The sequence below is a fragment of the Triplophysa rosa genome, linkage group LG15 (genome assembly GCF_024868665.1).
Source record: "Triplophysa rosa linkage group LG15, Trosa_1v2, whole genome shotgun sequence".
NCBI classification, from domain to species: domain Eukaryota; kingdom Metazoa; phylum Chordata; class Actinopteri; order Cypriniformes; family Nemacheilidae; genus Triplophysa; species Triplophysa rosa.
Window position 1 is genome coordinate 23,465,802 of NC_079904.1, and position 19,929 is coordinate 23,485,730.

General features: G+C 37.4%; 4 protein-coding genes across 4 annotated transcripts in view; 3 read left to right on the forward strand and 1 right to left on the reverse strand.

Moving 5' to 3' along the window:
- Positions 1-263: 263 nt before the first annotated feature.
- On the forward strand, positions 264-7,456 carry gabrr1 (gamma-aminobutyric acid type A receptor subunit rho1). Its single transcript, XM_057353113.1, has 10 exons — positions 264-358; positions 1,439-1,489; positions 1,683-1,789; positions 2,797-2,864; positions 3,472-3,695; positions 4,745-4,827; positions 5,632-5,772; positions 5,976-6,128; positions 6,870-7,066; positions 7,138-7,456. The coding sequence occupies exons 1-10, from the start codon at positions 264-266 to the stop codon at positions 7,414-7,416; spliced, it is 1,398 nt and encodes a 465-aa protein (XP_057209096.1). The 3' UTR covers positions 7,417-7,456.
- A 1,383-nt stretch (positions 7,457-8,839) lies between these two features.
- pnrc1 (proline-rich nuclear receptor coactivator 1) lies at positions 8,840-10,913 on the reverse strand. Its single transcript, XM_057353205.1, has 2 exons — positions 10,517-10,913; positions 8,840-10,203 (listed from the first exon to the last, which is right to left on the reverse strand). The coding sequence occupies exons 1-2, from the start codon at positions 10,718-10,720 to the stop codon at positions 9,853-9,855; spliced, it is 555 nt and encodes a 184-aa protein (XP_057209188.1). The 5' UTR covers positions 10,721-10,913; the 3' UTR covers positions 8,840-9,852.
- An 890-nt stretch (positions 10,914-11,803) lies between these two features.
- Positions 11,804-13,835, forward strand: LOC130566350 (uncharacterized). Its single transcript, XM_057353772.1, has 2 exons — positions 11,804-11,890; positions 12,457-13,835. Exon 2 carries the CDS (start codon positions 12,481-12,483, stop codon positions 13,579-13,581), a length of 1,101 nt encoding a protein of 366 aa, XP_057209755.1. The 5' UTR covers positions 11,804-11,890; positions 12,457-12,480; the 3' UTR covers positions 13,582-13,835.
- A 915-nt stretch (positions 13,836-14,750) lies between these two features.
- The window catches only part of rngtt (RNA guanylyltransferase and 5'-phosphatase), a 74,676-nt gene continuing 69,497 nt past the window's right edge, over positions 14,751-19,929 (forward strand). Inside the window, exons 1-4 of the mRNA XM_057352859.1 lie at positions 14,751-15,111; positions 16,314-16,423; positions 16,504-16,607; positions 16,912-17,000. Coding sequence (XP_057208842.1) covers positions 15,048-15,111; positions 16,314-16,423; positions 16,504-16,607; positions 16,912-17,000 — 367 coding nt within the window. The 5' untranslated portion in view covers positions 14,751-15,047. The remainder of the gene's footprint in view (positions 15,112-16,313; positions 16,424-16,503; positions 16,608-16,911; positions 17,001-19,929) is intronic.

Here is a 19,929-nt window from a genome sequence, read left to right on the forward strand (position 1 = left end):
GATTACGTCAATTGAATTCAGATAGCACGTAATGCGCACTAAACATTACATAACATATAGCCAGCAAATGTCTGTTTCACCCTGAAACCGCTAAAGCCCCTTCTGCACGTCTGACCTTCACATTCATACAGATTAATGCAGCTGCCTGCGTGTGCATTACATGACACGTCCACACACACAGGGCATCACACTGCAGGACAGAACACCGGACCCGTTTCAACTCCTTTACTGCTTTTAAGTGGCGCTGGCTTGATGTGGGCATCATGCACGCTGACGTCTGCTTTCTGTTCTGCGTGTGTTTTCTCTCTGGAGCTCTGCAGCTGCACGCACAGGTGATTCAGACCGGCAGTCAGATCAGGTGTGTGTGAATGAATCAATCAACTCTTATTTGAGCTTTCTATGAGACAAATGATGTCTTAATTTTACATTCCTGTTTGTAAGCGGAACTAATTCTGTCAGAGTTGTAGTTAAATAACACAATCATTTATTCCCGCGTAGGATGTTGTCATGTCTTAGTAACTGTAACATTCACAAATGTACACGTGTCATGTGTATGTCTTGCAAACATATAAACTAGAATTAGAATGATGTTTAGATGGAAAGTAAAATTCCAGTATTTGTCGTGTTCCTCAAATACCTCATATTTGTGTGATATAATGTGTGCAGACACGATCAGAAAGAGCTTTATTGCCATGGAATTGTCGTTGGTAATGGAAGACAATGTCATTCAAGACCATGTCAAGACATACAATGATACAAATTAGAGAGTAAATGTAAATAAAAACATTATAAAGACAATTGTACTGAATCAGTGGAATGATGAAAAGACATTGTACATCTATTCTGTGAATTTACATTCATATGATATGACAATATGATGTACACAGTAAGAATAGTAGACAGTGGTTAGTAATGAAGATTTAAATAGAAAGTTTAAACTGTTCTGATCTGTTTTTGAATGTATTTTTATAATAATATTCAAATCGAATGATTACATTTTGTGACATTGACAACTATGGAACGTCATTCCTGCCCAATTTAAATAAATACATTAAATGATGAAAATGAAAACCACATTCATAATTTCACTATACATAACTGCGCCCATAAAATGTGCCAAAATGAAAAATAAAATGAAATGATTTTCTTTTCATTTTTACAGTGACAATGCACTTTGTTGGGTCAAGGTTTTTTAGAATGTGTACAAACAGTAAATCCAAATAAAACAAAAGAAAGTTTTGGAAAAGGTTCAACCAATAGTTATATAATTACACCTGTCTGACAAACAGATCTGAAATTCAATTTAAAATGCAATAAATGAAGAAAACATGCAATAAAATAGCTCACGGTACACTAAAAAATCGAATAAAATAAATGTAAAAAAATCGAATAAAAAGAATTGTTCTGATATGATAATGTCTCCTCTTGAATTGTTCAGATCCAGACGAGAAACAAGCAGAAGAGAGAGAGAACCACATAAACCCGGCAGGTATAACAAAACATCAATATACAATTCTGCCCAAAATACATATCTGTCTGTCATTCATTATTTTTCATTCAAGTTTTTCGCATTTTATATGTCAAGTTTTTAATCCTTGATTTATTATCTAGTGTACACAGTGGTAATATTTGATTTTGTGTTATTTGCTCATTGGTGTTTGACATGTGTATTTGTGTAACAGCACATTACTGATGAGAAGTCCAGACGTCACGAAAGCCCCCGTCACCAAATCACAACAGCTGCTGAAGTTAGACGACCATGACTTCACCATGAGGCCTGGCTTCGGAGGTGAGACGAGACGAGATTTAACATCAAAACAGATAGAGATTATGACACTGTGGCTCTGTGCCAACAGCATTTACAGTAGACATCTGCCCTATTTACCAAAGTCCACACACACTCACATCATATCAACCAAAGAATCACAAGTAATTCAATAAATCTAGACAAATACTGTAGTCTTATCAACTCGTTAAAGGGACAGTTCACCCAAAAATGCACAACATAAACATGTTTTTTTTCTTTCAGTGTCAACATATGCCTATATTATACACATACAGACTTTTCTCTTGCTTTTAAAGGGATAGTTCACCCAAAAATGGAAATTCTGTCATCATTTACTCACCCTCAGATTGTTCCAAACCTGAATACATTTCTTTGTTTTGCTGAAAACACAGGAAGATATTTGGAAGAATGTCAATAACCAAACAGATCTCATCCCCTTATTTACCGTCATAGTCAAATAAATACTATGGGAGTCAATGGGGGATGAGATCTGACATTCTTCTAAATTTCTTCCTGTTTTTCAACCGAACATTATCAGTAAATGATGACAGAATTTCCATTTTTGGGTGAACTATCCCTTTAAAAGCAAGAGAAAAGTCTGTATGTGTATAATATAGGCATATGTTGACACTGAAAGAAAAAAAACATGTTTATGTTGTGCATCAGCATAAATGACTGAGGTTAAAAAATAATGAATAACATTTTTGAGTTAATATTGAAAATGGTTCTCATAGACCAGAACAGCACACGTTTGCTCATGTGTATCTCATCTAATTTTCTCACATTATATAATGATGTTAATGAGACTATAGATGAGGTGGACAGATGTACAGATGAATGTCAAACAGATGGCTGGATGTTTTAAGTACATCGATTGAATTTATATTTTCAGCTTTATTGTGCTTATACCAGAGTACATTAGAAAACAACTTAAACGCAATTCTTTTATGATGCATTGTATATGAAAAAAGAAAAAGAAATGGATGTATTAATGTTGTGTATATTTGCAGGTCCTGCGATACCTGTGGGAGTGGACGTTCAGCTGGAGAGTCTGGACACCATCTCTGAAGTTGAGATGGTAAAACACTGACATAACATACAGCAGCTTTCATACAATTCAGTGCCATTAAGACTGAAGCACAGAAGAAAAACATTTTTTTACAGAATTTTACTAGTGAAAAAATGTCAAATCACAGAACAATTTGAACCACAAATTTTCAAGAAATACATATAATTTTATGTGAAACAATAATAAAAGGTTATTTTACAGAATTTTTCTGGCACCCCAACTGCCAGAAAATTCATTTTTTTACAGGATTTTTTACAGTGCATGATTTGGATTTTAACACCAGCACTCTTTCTAATCTTTCCAGAAACGCCCCGTGTGCACTGACAGGACTTGTTAAATATGAGCAAAGATTCCCATACATATTCTCTCTTAACATTAACAGAGTGTGAAAACTAAGAGTTTAACATATGAAATGTTTGTAGCAGTATCAACATTCATCATATTAATACCAGGTTAAGACAAGGTTTGGTAACAGGGTTGACTTTTCAAATGTCAAATATATGCAGTAGCAGCTCATGGAAAGATCAGTTTGACTTCATGAGATGGCTGAAAAAACACTCAATGTGTTAGAAAAAAATACATCTTTGCGGGCAGTTAATGATTGTGTGTGTTGCAGGACTTCACCATGACCCTCTACCTGAGACACTACTGGAAGGACACGCGTCTGTCTTTTCCCAGTAAAAGAAACCACAGCATGACCTTTGACGGTCGACTGTTGAAGAAGATCTGGGTACCCGACATATTCTTCGTTCATTCCAAACGTTCATTCATCCATGACACCACCACAGAGAACGTCATGCTCAGAGTTTATCCTGAAGGCAAAGTTCTCTACAGCCTGAGGTAAACATGTGATAAATTCATGAGTGAGTTAAATGAAGTGCAGTTGTGCTGTTCTTTCTTCAGATACTAATCTAAAGAAGTCACTGGACCGCGTGGATTAATATATGAGAATCTGTAGGATTAGCGTGACCCGCGGGTCTATCCGGACACAAATCTGGCTAATTGCTGAGTGTTAATCTCAGAGCCGCCCTACACCCAATCTGTCAAATGAAATGACTTTATAATTCTATAGTATGATCATCTCAACTTGCTGCAATCTACAAGAGAATCAACTGTTCCAAGAGCAGCATCTCCATGTGTCCTCTACATCTACTGTCTACATCTTATTCTCTGAGGCCAGGTGGCTGATCTCTTAAGTTTTGCCATGTACTACCACATCCCTCTTTATATCGTAAATCAGCGCACTGGCCAATGAATCATAGGTCATCATTGCCGGCCGCCATATTGGTAAGGGCAAGACTGCCATTAAACATACAAGTGAATGGGGAAGCTGTGTTTTTTACGAGATGCACGAGTTTACCACTTGCACATTGCACATAGCATCTGGAAACTGTACATTGTAAGAAACAATAGGTTAAACCTGTAAATAACTAACACATCTGTACAATCTTTTAAAAACAATTATATGTTGTTTTGTATATAGTGCTTTATTGTTTTTATTTAATTTCTCATTTTTTCTTGCACCATGTGTACACTTCTTCTGCACTAAGCTCCTGTCGCCAAGTCAAAGTCCTTGTGTGTGTAAACATACTTGGCAATAAAGCTCCTTCTGATTCTGAGATACATCATAATGCAGTCTTGCCCTGTCCAATATGGCGGACTCATTGATGCATTGCAGCAACAGGCCAAAGCACTTAATGCATATATCTATAACATGAAGTCAATAAACCAAATGTGAACGACAATCCTTCAACATGAAATACATGAGCAGACCAAAACAATAACCGACGTGAAACACTGTAGTACAATACCGTTGTGTTATTCATTTTACCCAAACATTGGTTTGAGTGGAATAAACCCAAAAGCTACATACTTGTGATGTTCTGCAGGGTCACGGTCACATCAATGTGTAATATGGATCTGAGTCACTTTCCCCTGGACACGCAGACATGTTCACTGGAGATTGAGAGCTGTGAGTCCAAACACATCATGACTTGCTTTCCTAGCTGTATTGGTGTTTTTATTAGGGCTGTCGCGATAAACCGACGATAAATATCAGGTGATTTATGCACAGCTTATGAGTGAAGTACGGTAAAATGCAGCTGCAACCGAAAGCCAGAGGGCGCTCTCGTGCGGAAACTCCAAATACACACTGCAGAAGAAGACCATAACACCTTCTAGAATCTAGGAAATGCCAATGGAAATCTTATTATCACTGTTACTCAAGCCTCATCAGGAAATTTTATGATAATAAAGTATATTTATAATGATCATGTTTGGCGGGTGTTGCTTTTTCAAATGCACATTATAAGCGACTCAAACTCGAGCAGCATTTCTACTGATCCCAGAGCCGTGCTTCACGGACAAGCTACGCATTAAAAAATATCGACACATTGCATATCGCAGCCAGCTTGATTTCAATAGGGTTTAGTGGTATCGCGATAAATTATCGTGCAGCCCTAGTTTTTATTATGAGTATTTGCTGTTTAAAAAAAAGTATCTAAATACTTTTTGGAGAGAGTAATTTGTACAGTAATCGAATTACACTATTGAATGTAACTAGTAACTAGTAATTAATTACGTTGTCAGAGTAACTGACCCTATACACTGATAACTATAGTATTTTTTCATAAAAATATAATGTAATATAGTAATATATACTAAAAATGGTCCCATTTGAATCATTTACATTTGAAAATGATCGCAGATTTTCCATTCATTTCATGTGGTCTGTCATGTGATGTAAGGATTGTAAAGGACAATGTTTTGTGTGCAGATGCTTATACTGATGATGATCTGATGCTGTACTGGAAAAGAGGAAACAAATCTCTGCAGACGGACGAGAAGATTTCTCTCTCTCAGTTTCTCATTCAAGAGTTTCACACCACTTCTAAACTAGCCTTCTACAGCAGTACAGGTATTACACACACGCACACACGCACACACACACACACACACGCACACACACGCACACGCACACACACACGCACGCACGCACGCACGCACGCACGCACGCACGCACACACACACACAGTAATGGCTTTGTGTTTCACTCCAGTAGATTACATGTTCTGTGGATGATGGTTATGTGTGTGTTGATGTCATTCATGTCTCCTGCAGGTTGGTACAATCGTCTGTACATCAACTTCACTCTGCGGCGTCATATCTTCTTCTTTCTGCTGCAGACCTACTTTCCCGCCACTCTGATGGTCATGTTGTCCTGGGTGTCCTTCTGGATCGACCGGCGGGCCGTTCCTGCCAGAGTTCCTCTGGGTGAGAGAACTAAACATCAGTCACATGATCGGATGTGTTTATTATGCCACAGCTGACATCGCGCATGTACATCTCATGAGGCATTGTCATGAATCATTGAAATTCTTCTTTTGTTATTTTGCTGTAGTTTCTTGCATAGAAATAAACTAGTGCCTTCAAAAAGTCTTCAAAAACGTCACAGAAAGTGAAGGTGTTTCATTGTCTGTAGGGTCAAAGTGTTTTTTTGGTGGGAGAAATGTTGAAAACTGATCAATTGCTTCTAAACACACATTGTACTTATAGTAAATTCATATAACCTCAAAATAATTTAGAAGTGGTCTCTTAATTGTTTCAAGAGCTATAAATGAATCACAGAAGAATACTCTCAATTTGTGTAAAAACAGTACATAAACAAGTACATATAATAGTTGTCACACATCAAGTTGTTTTAAATCTGTATAAATTACTTTGTTATGTATAACACAGAAGAAGATATTTTAGAGAACATTGGGAAAGTTTTGGTGCCCCAGAACTGTTACAAACATTCTTACAAATAAGTTAAGCAAAACAAAAAATAGTTTGGAACAACTTAAATGATGACAGAAGTTCTGGGCGAACTGTTCCTTTAAATACTGAAAAGGATTATTGCAGATGTTAATATAATGTAATACAATTGAACATCTCTTACACTGACAATGATATTTTTCACCGTAGGTGATTCAAGTGCATAGATTTGTTATGACGTCTTGAGTTTCTTTGCAGGCATTACCACGGTACTCACCATGTCCACCATCATCACGGGAGTAAACGCCTCCATGCCCCGAGTGTCTTACATCAAAGCTGTGGACATTTACCTGTGGGTCAGCTTCGTCTTCGTCTTTCTGTCTGTGATCGAGTACGCCGCTGTCAATTACCTGTCCACCTTACAGGAGCGCAAAGAGAGGACACAAAGCAGTAAGGTAAGATGAGACACTTCAGTTAGCAGTTATCACGATGACGTCGTGTGTGATGTGATGTGATGATGCTGCAGTTGCCGTGTACGTGTGGAATGGTTCGTCCGGGGCAGATGATGTACAGCAGCAGTGACAGTGACATGGATGTGATGACCACCGGGAACTACGGCATGTCCGAGCTGAACGGAGACAAACAGGAGCTCTTCCTGATGCATTTAGTTTTGGATAAGGAACAAGGACCTTCACGCAGCAGTTTATTTATAGACACACATGCTATAGACAAATACTCCCGGCTCATCTTCCCCGGAGCGTACGCACTATTCAACATTATATACTGGTCTATATACTCTCGGTGACTGCTGCTCCTTTCTTTTTATTCTACACACATTTGCGAAAACAGAATCACAATTCATTTTGTACTTTTATGATCAAAAAACACATTTTTTCAACTCGTCAATAACAAATGTTCTTGCTACGTGTGTGTATCATTTTACAATCAACAAAGAAACGCTTGCATTCTTTTTGTGTGACATACACATTTTGGTTTAGTAGGATCATGTCATTGGTTAACAATCATTGTTATCTGGTCCTGAATAGATACGTTTGTTTTGCTGTATGTTTGTTTCATTTAATGACATACTTAAATGTGTACTGATCTTTATGGTAAAGTGTCTGTTATCAGCAAATCCTTGGGAAATGAAGTGTCTCGGCTGTGTTTGTTGAATTTGTTTTATAAAACATGTTCTGATGCATCAAAGCAAGACGTGAATCTTATTTTTTCGGTGATTCTGATGAAACGTCTGTTATCTAAATATAATCTAAATATAAAATCTAAAGTTCAAGGCGGCTAAATATATTTATGGTGTGTATAGATATTTGATCAACTTTCATATTATCATTGTTGTCAAATTATGAGTAAAAAATGTCAAACATTTTACCAAAGCATATTTTTATAAATATATTTCCTTTATATTTCATACAAAATGATTAAAATCCATAGTTACAATCCATTATTATGATTTTGTTTTGTTTTGATCACATCTTCTCTTTCTATAAAGCTTCAAATGTTTACGTTTTAAGGTTTACAATTTGTCAAATGAAAAGTGAACTGTAAATGTAATGAATTGTAATTATTACTGTGTATGTTTTAGCGGCAACTACATAAACTTCCGGTAAACCTCCACAAAGAATCAATAACTGTATTTATTAGTAGTTTTAATTTAATTTAACACAAATAAATAATATGAATCTAAATTAAATTGTATATTATAACCAGACACAGACCCAACGTTAACTTCGTGCATCTGATGAAACCATCTATAGTTATAAAGCTAACTCTTTCATTATATTATATTCATATCTATACATAATTGAATTGACATTAACACATCTGACAGATGCTTTTATCCATCCAGGTTTGACATTTCATGTGCGCTCTCTTTGAATCCAACCTATGACCTTGGTGTTGCAAGTGCCGGCTGACCTACACAAACTTCAGATATTTGATAGTCTATTTTTTGGACTGCTTAAATGTTTTAATGTGATGACATCTCCTCAGTTTATAGCTAAACTGTTGAGCTCTTGATGTGTTGAGATGGATGCAGATCAGATCCTTCTTTTAAAATGGAAGTAAATAACGTAAAAAAAACGTGTATCCAAGAGCACAGACCTCTGGAATGAGTCAAGAACTTAATATAACGCATTGTGAAACGAACAATGTTTATGAGGACCGACTAAAAAAAAACACATGTCAAAATCAACAGATAATAGAACTCAGATTTTCTTCGGCTTTAATCCACAAATTAATTTGTGAGGAATTTCATACAGATTTTATCAACAAGATCAAGTTTGTGTGATAGTTGTGAATGCTCTAAATGATGATGGACATTCTGTACTGGTAAATGAGATGAAGAGATGCTGTGACTGAAATCACTCACTCACTGGTTTTGAAACATTCAACAAAAATGAAAGCGTGTTTAAATGTGAAAGTGACCCAACCCTGCACATCCTTACAGTTTGACAAATAGGCAAATCCTTTTCAAATGTCATTTAAATTAAAATTTGCTTAAACTGCTTAAACACAGGACAGAAGTGAGGATTTGTGATTTCACATACCGAGAGAATCAGTTAAATGCACTTACTGAGAGCATGTGACCTGAATATCGATCTCACTTGTCATAAAACATAAAAATTACAGGGACAAAGAATCTTTATTTCATCATCTCTAGATAAAAATAAAATGATCTTTTCAAATCTGTTTTTAACTAATCCAAATGTTACAAACAAATCGTTTGGCAGTGAAATAAGTTCAGAAGAAGGATTTACAGATTTCAATGTGACAGAACATGTGCACAATTGTACATGTTTGAGAAAATGAAAACTGAAATGAGGACTAGCACAGAGAAGCTGCTTACGTCACACAGTGCTTCAATATCTGGTAAAATTTACCATAACATACATTTTTCATGAAAGTTGTGCAAGACAAACAGCTTATCTTGTGGCCAACAAAAGTTAAACATTTTTATAGACTTTCCCATCTTGTGCAAAAATGTAGGTGTCGACTCCTCCTGCTGTCGACAGGTTCATGCGACGTTAAAACCATCGTGATGCAGGTTTATTAATGAGACTCAGAATCAAAACGACGCTCACTCTTCAGCTAAAAGACATACAGTACCCATGTCTGAATGTCTTAAAATCCTCATTCTACTCGAAAAGATTGTTCAGCATCTGTTGCATGATGTCAACAGTCCAAATACGTTTTCTCTTCAATTACTATAGTAATTTTGTCTATCTCATGGTTTCTCGTGGAGCTTCAACAGAGTTTTCAGGCACACAGACATCTGCTCTTTACTGCAGGCGGTCTGCGCAGCCGCATCCAGACGCGCGTGTTCTCCCACCCAATGGCTGGGCGGCTTGGGGAGGACGCTGGGCGAAGGAGGCTCGCTGAACTTGGCTCCAGCGTACGTCTTCTCTCCGTCAGATGACGGCTCAGAACAAACGTTCATCTTCTCACGGCGTGTCACACTCTCGTGTGTTTTGGCAAGCTCAGTGTTGTCGGGAGCGTTTCTGTGCCGTCTTCCATCGTTCAGGTTCAAACACAGATGACTGGGCTGATGTCCTCGGTCACATCTTTCTGCTTTTGACTGTGAAAGACAAACAGAGAACAATATTAGAAGATCTGACTAGATGAAGATTTTCTTTTGAAAGAAGTTCAAAACGAATTGACTGGTTATAATAAGTATTGTATTGGTTTTTATGGAAACTAGAATAGGCTTTGTGATGTTTTCTACTGGTGGGATGTCATCAGGTGGATGGGAAGCAATAAAACACCAAAACACACTCCATAAAGACATTATTTGAATAGTAAAACAGACGATAATGAAAACTGTTAGAGTTTGAATTGTATTGTTCAGCAGGGCACGTTATATGCACTCTGTATGTGCTAATACTGGTTACCTGTTTATTAGTAGCTGGTTTAGTCTCGTCGTGTGTAGTTAGTGAAGGTTTATAGCATGTTTTGCTGATGTTTGCAGTGTCTCTGTTGTCCTTATTGAGCACAATTCTTCCTCTCTTCCTCAGGATCTGTTTGGATCTGTTCGTCTTCACGGCTTTATTTCCCACGCTTGATTCAACGCGATGTCCAAACGCATCACCCAGCATGATCTCACAACGCAGAAAATGCTGATGATGAGGTGATATGTCAATTGCTTCCTGACCTCGTAATTCTTAAATCCTGAGAAGAATACCAGTCAATAAAGTTTCCTCACATATTTCACCTCAGTTTTTGCTAATATTGTTGAAATATCCGTTGAGAAGAAGCCAGAGGGTAAAAACATCCGTTTCCATCGTAAGATATGGCGCGCGCGCATGCGCGAAAAACAATTACATAATCATGAGTGTGTTTTACTTTTTTTTATTAAAGCAACATGAAACATACATTTTCGTACACAGTTATGTCATTGTACATACAGTACTAAAAATAAAAAAATATGAATACGAGAATGAGTGTCAATGGATATACATAATGATATATAATATGTTTTTCATCTTCTGTATAATTAGTGAAGTCAGAATGGCGTATTAATTTTTTTATAGAATTACTAAAAAATATATATTTAAAACTGTCTAGAATAATTAACATTGTTATTATAATTAATATATATTTTCACATACGTAGTTTACATAACTCTGGCCCGAAGTTTGCTTTCAACAATTTATTTATTTATTTATTTTGTATTAGTATTGATTTATTTTTGTTTGTTATATGTCGTTTTCTAATAATATTTTATTGTAACTGTATTAAATTAAATTAAAACTACTCAACAGTTATTGATTCCTTGCGGAGATCAACCGGAAGTTAAGTTTGGGCCACATGTTATTGTTGCCGCTAAACCCGTATATATGGATTAACCTCAATGTTGTGTAAAGTTTTTTTTACATTTATATTGATTTTTTTATTATTATATGTTTGATTATTGTGCTGCTTGGCTGTGTTTATTTGCTTCATGTTTTGTGATTTGGTTTGTTAAATTGCCTGTTTGTTTTAAAGAAGTTGTTCATGAAAAAAACGTCGTAACTCAGGTGGCGACGTCGTAACCTAGCAACGTGATAGATCAGCGGCAGCACTCGAAAGAGACGTTCTCTTGATAGTTTGCAACGAGTTACAAACTGAATTCAAGTTTACTTTTTAGCATTCAGCGTTTGAAAATGACACTGTTAAGCGGTTTAATCGACTTGCTTCGGTGCCTTTTCTTCTTCTGCTTGTCAGATCAAGAATCGACTGAAATCGATCAGATTGACCTTCCGGAGGAATCGTTTGCAGATGCAGCGGTAAGAGATTCGTTTGTTTTTAGCGTCATAAACCTGAATGTTGTCTTAATTCAACAATTAGGAAAGCATTATCGAAATGTTTAAATTTTTTTATTGATTTATCACGTCGGGCTCGCGAGGCCCATCAGCCAATCATGTAACGTTAATGGCAGTAACTTCAGGGGCGGGTAGTAACCACCGTCACGACACTTTACGTTTCTTGTCACAGTTTACTATTGAATTGAACCTGTTTATTTTAAATAGCTTCACCGGGCATATATAGTAGTATGTGATATACACTTTTACATCATATTACACAAGATCCGCTCGATCTGCTACTGCTAGCCGATACACTGTTTTTAGTCATGATTGCAGGCTTAGCTTTTCAGCGTCTTTGTTTTAACCCACAGAAGCTAAAATAATCAAACGCGATTGTCCTAAAACAGGGCTTCTTAATCTTTTAGGTCAGTCAGGTCCCCCGTTGAGAACCACTGTCCTAATGATCAGTAGGCCTACACTGTCTGTTCCAGCTTTTCACTTTTATTGACGAGTTGCTGTTGCTTTGACTTTCACATCATGTTTTACAGTGTGGTGCAGACGAGTGGAACGAGATGGAGGACACGAGTGAGAAGGAGAAAAATACAGAGACTGAAGAGAAGAAAGAGATGAGCAGTCTCCGAAAGATGCCATCAGTGCCAGAGCCAATAGTGGTTAAAGAGGCATCTGACCCTCCAACTCCACCAGTCACCGACATCAATGCCCTGCCATCGGTCGGGCGACCAGTGATGTTTAACCCGGTCCCTCCAACCTCCACTCTACCAACTGATGAGATCAGACCTGTGATCAGGCCTCAGCTATCAGCAGGGGAGCCAGTAAGAGTCTCACGACGAGTCCACCGAACCTCACGACACTTGGGACCACCGGCTGTGGAGATCAGACCCCTGCCTGCGGTTGAAGAGCCATCTCTGGCTGACAGGATCTTTCCAGCGTCGGTGGGTTCGGATGGGATGCGAACACTGCCATCAGTGAAAGAACCGCTGCTGGTTCGACAAAACGCTGCACCGGTAACAGATGAAGGGATATCTCTGACAAGTTCTGCATCCTTTCAGTCGTCAGAGGAACAGAAGCTGATGATTCAAGTAGATCATCACAGCCAAATCCTTCCACGTTCTGACGTAAAGCCAACGCCGGACACCTTACTGTTTGACTCAACTTCACAAGTCGTCCTAATGGATATCGACATTGAAAATGAGTATGTGAAGTACACGGGGAGGACGTTCACTCGCGGTGAGATGAAGACTACACATCATAAAGCGCTGGAAGCTGCGATGAGGCCAAAAGCGATTCTGTGTTGGATGGAGATTGACAGTGAGGTGCAGGAGCCAGTCCCGCCCATCCAGGTGGACGAGGTTCAAGATGTCACGGAAGAACATCAGAATCGGAAGATTACTTTGTTCCATATAAATCCTTCTCATCGACCCAAGACAGAGACTCAGCAACTGAAGACTCAGAAGAAGAGGAATGGACCACTTGTTCTCTTCGAATGGGCTAAGCAAAAGGTCAGCGAAAAAGAAGAGAAGAAAAGAAGAAAAGAGAAGATGTTACTGGAAAGACAGCGGCTGCATGAGCGATACCTACACGATCCAAAACTGAAACATCTGTGGATCAACAAGCACAACCGCTTCAATAGTTCCTTCCATTATGAGGTTTGATCTCCTGTCTACTGCCATCATCTGACCTCCGACATCAAACAACTTTGTGCATGAAAAAAAAACTTTGTGCATGAAAAAAAAACTTTGTGCATGAAAAAAAAGCTTTGTGCATGAAAAAAAAGCTTTGTGCATGAAAAAAAAAACTGTGTGCATGAAAAAAAACCTTGTGCATGAGAAAAAAAAACTTTGTGCATGAAAAAAAAACCTTGTGCATGAAAAACTGTAAATAAATAAAGGCATTATACAAAGCATAATCTGTGTGTCTGTGTTTTTACATGACTTCTATATTACAGGTTCATTTGTTTACAGGTTACTGAGAAAAAGTCATCTTATTAGCTTCTTACAAAATAAAATAGAAAACAAGCTAATAACAAGAAGACAAACATACTGATAAATGTATTGTTTCTAAAGCACTATAAGGCGATTCGGATAAAAGCATTTGCTAGACACATAACTGTAAAAGTAACGGCAAAATAAATGGAAGCTGTTGTCATGATAGTTATTACAGAAAATAAATGTATATACATTATTTACACATTTCCTTACAATTACTCTTAAGAATTGTATTTCTTTTGCATAATTAAATTATTTCATTATAGTGTTTTTGAACCTTAACACAACAGAATAATGTAGTATACATTAACAGAGTGTAGTAGGTATGCTGAAATTAAATAAAATATAGGCCTAAATATTAGTTGATGTCAAATTTGCCTTGACAATAACATGAAAAAATAAAATGGAAAAGCTGAAGCACATTTCAGTTGAACTGCATAAAAACTAAAACTGAAATAAAGATACAATGAACCTATATAGCTATATTTAAAAAAAACTATTAAAATGGCAAAACATGACTATCAAAAAATTTAAACAAAAGTCAATTTAAAATAGTAATAAGTTACAAGGTGTGTGTGTGTGTGTGTGCGTGTGCGTGTGCGTGTGTGTGTGTGTGTGAGATAATTATGTATATATAAATACACGCACACACACACACACACACACACACACGCATACATAATTTAAAGAAATTATATATAAATATAGAAGTGAATTTCCCCTTATATTAACAACGTGTCGTAGGTAACTACAGTAAAAATTCTCATTTCATGTGTGATTATTGCAGCGTGTATGGATGTGTAGCGCCCTCTGCAGGCCTCTTCTGATCCCCGCAGACGGTTTGAACGGGTATTACACACACAGCTGGGGAACAACGTGCAGCTATTTCTGTTTCCTTCTCACAAAGGTTTGTAAATCAGACGTCTCGTGAGACTCATCTCATGAATACCGAACCAACGAAGGATTTTTCTACAACACGAAGCTCTCCACAAAGCCGCGAATCGCTGATATTACCGGGTCTGCGCTCAAGGCCCAGTCAGCGGATCACTGGAGATCCTGAAGCCCGCTCGACAGGCTTGATCTCCGGCGCGGCTGAACGCGCGTTCCCGCTCGTCTCGGGTTAGTAAAGGAACATGTCTCAGACTGGACCTCCTCCTCGATGGAGGAATTGTCCCAGAAGAGGACAACCCGTGGCTGGTGAGCATCTATTCAGAGTTTAATCTGCTGCTTTTCTAACTCTCACACTCACTGTCTGCGATAGTAATGACTACTGGCTTCTCAGGGTTAGTTCATTACGTTTGACAATAAATGTCGTCAAGTGCAATGCTGGTTGGCTGTTTTTTTAAGTGCCCGTGTTATGACTTTCTAACAGAAAAATTCTAACAGAAAACTGCCTTTAGCTTGAACACACAGTAACGTTAGCCGTAGCACGAACATGACACATGTAGGGTTGCTTCAACTTGCCAGAATTCACAGAAAATAATATAATCTGTATGTGTATACATATAAGAAGATGTCTGACATGATAAAACGACGTTTGTGGCACTGTAAACCTTTTTGGTTTGTTTATTTTAAATGGAGTGGCTAGCCAGATTAGCTTGCTGCTGCGCGCAGATAAACATACACAATACGTCACTGGGCGGGAGATGTAATAGAGCTCCACCCCTTTGGTCCTTTACAACACAGACCTGGACATGAATATTAATCGTCAGATGTGACGGTTTATCAGATTATTGGCTGCCATGCAGACTGTTGTCAGTCAGCCGGCGAATGAAAGAACGCTACTGAGGTTAGGGCGGGGTTTATACATAATATTAATGAGATCTGTTGACTGGAAGCGTTATATTGTTGCCTTCAAGACGCCTCGCATTTGGGACTTATCCCAACACACACCTGGATGTAACCTCTGCATTTTTTATCATTAGAAGTATTTAATTGAAACTTTATTTACAAGTATTTATTATTAGTATTAAAATAGCGCCGTTCCAGAAATGATTTTCGGGTTAATCCGAGGTGTTTTATCCGCAACAAAAACTATTAAAACATTTCTGTTGTTTGAAAGGAGAAAATGTAGTCCTAAATATTAGTTGATGTAAATTTGCATTTACAATAACATGAAAAAATAAAGTGAAAAAGCATATTTAAGTAAAAATACAGTATATAAAAAAATAAATAAAAATACAATGAACCTACATGGTCATATTTAAAAATCAAACTATTAAAATGGCAAAAACACATAACGAAATGAAACTAAAATTAATATGAAAACAAAAAATATAAAAGCAAATTTAAAATATTGATAAAATGACAACAAAACAAAAATAAACAACTCTGTTTGCTTGGACCCAAGCTTTCAAATTCTAACATAAGCTTCACACTTTGTTTGTGGTACATTGCAGGTAAATTTCTTCCCATGAAGACCATGCTTGGACCACGGTATGATGATAAAGTCCCTGAGGAGAACAGGTTTCATCCCAGCATGCTGTCTAACTATCTCAAGAGCTTGAAGGTACATGAAGATGCTCTTAAACATTCCCGATTGTGATGTAGACATTCGAGTTTGATGTTGTGATGCTCTCCTCTCCTCAGGTGAAGATGGGTTTGCTGGTGGACCTGACCAACACAAGCCGCTTCTATGATCGGGCAGACATAGAAAAAGAAGGAATCAAATATGTAAAGCTTTCCTGCAAAGGGTACGTGATCCACTTCTTCTGTATTTGAGTGTAATGAACCACAGCGAGCACATACAGTGTTTACAACATATACAACACACGATGTGTATGTGTACAGGTAATGTTTATGTTACCAACATTTTATAAATGCAATCGATGTAGAGATACTCGTCGTTACATTATTTGTGAAATAATATTTCATGAATTTGATTTCATCTTTGTGAATTGAGAATGCGTCTGCTATGTTCTGTATGTTTGCTGTAACTGCTGCTCTGTCTGGCTTCAGACTGTCACATTAAAGTCAATATTTTTTCCCCTCGCTCAGTCATGGTGAATGTCCCACAGCGGAGACTACAGAGATGTTCATCAGACTGTGTGAACACTTCATTGAGAAGACGCCCACAGAGCTCATCGGTGAGATCACTCTTCTTTTATGTCTTTTGTTTGTTGTCAGTAGACAGAACGGTCACCCTGATTCCAACAACAACATTGTGTCTTAACAGAAAAAAACAAACATTATTTATGCAAAGACACAACACGGCAAGTTTAAATATGTGGACTTGTAACTCATGACATCATCATGAAAAACGTCACTTTTCTGAGCAAATTATTTTGAGTCTCGACACTTGATGCGACTGTAAGTGAGTTTGTAATAAAGCGTCTGTCTAATGCAAAAAATGTGAAAGTAATATAGAAACTATAGCTATTTTAATGATTTAAAATCAAATATTTTACTTTTTGTAATGTGTGTTTGTGCTCTTCCTCTTTAAAACAAATGTCACCTGCTGGGCTGCCAAAGGATTAATCTCATCCAAAATAAAAGTTTGTGTTTACATAATATACAGTGCATCCGGAAAATATTCACAGCGCTTCACTTTTTCCACATTTTGTTATGTTACAGCCTTATTCCAAAATGGATTCAATTCATTATTTTCCTCAAAATTCTACAAACAATACCCCGTAATGACAACGTGAAAGAAGTTTGTTTGAAATCTTTGCAAATTTATTAAAAATAAAAAACGAAAAAAGCACATGTACATAAGTATTCACAGCCTTTGCCATGACACTCAAAATTGAGCTCAGGTGCGTCCTGTTTCCACTGGTCTTCCTTGAGATGTTTCTGGGCAATTCCAGAGTTATGGACGTGACATTTTGCGTTATGGACGTGACATAAAAATGCTCAGAGAATGAATTTGTTGCGATTATATTGAACCATCTGTTTATATTTTACTGAACCCTTGTTGATAGAGTCTAAACATCAAAAAATGTCAGTCTATGAAAAAAATGTATATTTAAAAAAAAAAGGGAAATAAACATGCGTTATGGATGTGACAAACGATAAACGATAAACTTTGTAGGATTTCTGTAAAATAAAATGCACAATCCTGAAGCAATAATACCCAATGAATGGAGAAGGGATGCCTCTTTATAGAACATAAAATAATTACTTTATATTCATTTTCATGCGTCCATTTATGAGGAATATGTAGAGTTATGGATGTGACAATCCTGAAAATGGCACTTACCTGACTATGAAAAATCATGCACTAAAAATAAAACAAATGCTTTACAAATTTGAAGAGAGATCTCACATGGGTATTTGAACCACCAAATGTTAAAATCTGTGCTGTTACCATAGTAAAAACCGCTGGTAAAAACTTAATTTTTTCGTGGTAAGGTTGACATTTTCACAGAATTGCCCTTCTACAACTTGATTGGAGTCCACTTGTGGTAAATTCAGTTGATTGGACATGATTTGGAAAGGCACACACCTCTCTATATAAGGTCGCACAGTTAACAGTGCATGTCAGAGCACAAACCAAGCCATGAAGTCCAAGGAATTGTCTGTAGACGTCCGAGACAGGATTGTATCGAGGCACAGATCTGGGGAAGGGTACAGAAAAATGTTCTGCAGCATTGAAGGTCCCAATGAGCACAGTGGCCTCCATCATCCGTAAATGGAAGAAGTTTGGAACCACCAGGACTCTTCCTAGAGCTGGCCGCCCGGCCAAACTGAGCCATCGATGAGGAAGGGTCTTGGTTAGAGCGGTGACCAGGAAGCTGATGATCACTCTGGTTGAGCTCCATGATCATATATGGAGATGGGAGAAACTTACAGAAGGACAAACATCACTGCAACACTCCACCAATCTGGGCTTTATGGCCGAGTATCCAGACTCAAACCTTTGCTCAGTGAAGACACATGGAAACTTGAAATATGCAAAAACATACTTCAACGAATCTTTCAAACTGTCAGAGACAAGATTCTCTGGTCTGATGAATCTCAGATTCATGTCTGGAGAAAACCAGGCACTGCTCAACACCTGTCCAATACCATCTCAACAGTAAAGTGTGGTGGAAACGGCATCATGATGTGGGGTGTTTTTCAGCTGCAGGGACTGGGGCATTTGTCAGAGTAGAAGAAAAGCTCAACGGCACAAAATACAGAGATAATGATCATGAAAACCCAGCCAAGAACATTCAGACCCTCGGACAGGGCAGAAGGTTCATTCTCCAACAGGACAATGAACCTAAGAACACAGCCAAGATAACAAAGGAGTGGCTACAGGACAACTCTGGGAATGTCCTTGAGTGGCCCAGACTTGAACCCGATTGAACATCTCTGGAGAGATCTGAAAAAGGCTGCACACAGACGCTCCCCATCCAACCAGATGGAGCTTGAGAGGTCCTGCAAAGAAGAATGGGAGAAACGGCCCAAAAATAGGTGTGACAAGCTTGTAGCATCATACTCAAAAAGCCTTGAGGCTGTAATTGGTGCCAAAGGTGCTTCAACAAAGTATTGAGCAAAGGCTGTGAATACTTATGTACATGTGCTTTTTTCGTTTTTTATTTTTAATAAATTTGCAAAGATTTCAAACAAACTTCTTTCACGTTGTCATTATGGGGTATTGTTTGTAGAATTTTGAGGAAAATAATGAATTGAATCCATTTTGGAATAAGGCTGTAACATAACAAAATGTGGAAAAAGTGTATTGTGCATATACATTTTGTATTTATAAACACACACCCATACACATACATGTGTAAATCTATAAAAAATATTTAAATGTATTTGTTTATATTTACCAATAATTTAAATTCTAAATGTTTATTAACTTTTTCTTCAATGTGTATGTGTATGTGTTTATTAATACAAAATTAATGTGACATATATTAGGCAACCCAAACATTATTCTGGATGTGATTATCTGCGATTAATTGTTTGACAGCCCTAGTCACCAGTGTTTTGTATCTAACACCGTGATGCCCAGATACTTGTGTTACTTTTTTTGGACTTTTACTTGTTTTATGGGCTGCTCTGTACGAGTGAACTTTACAATTG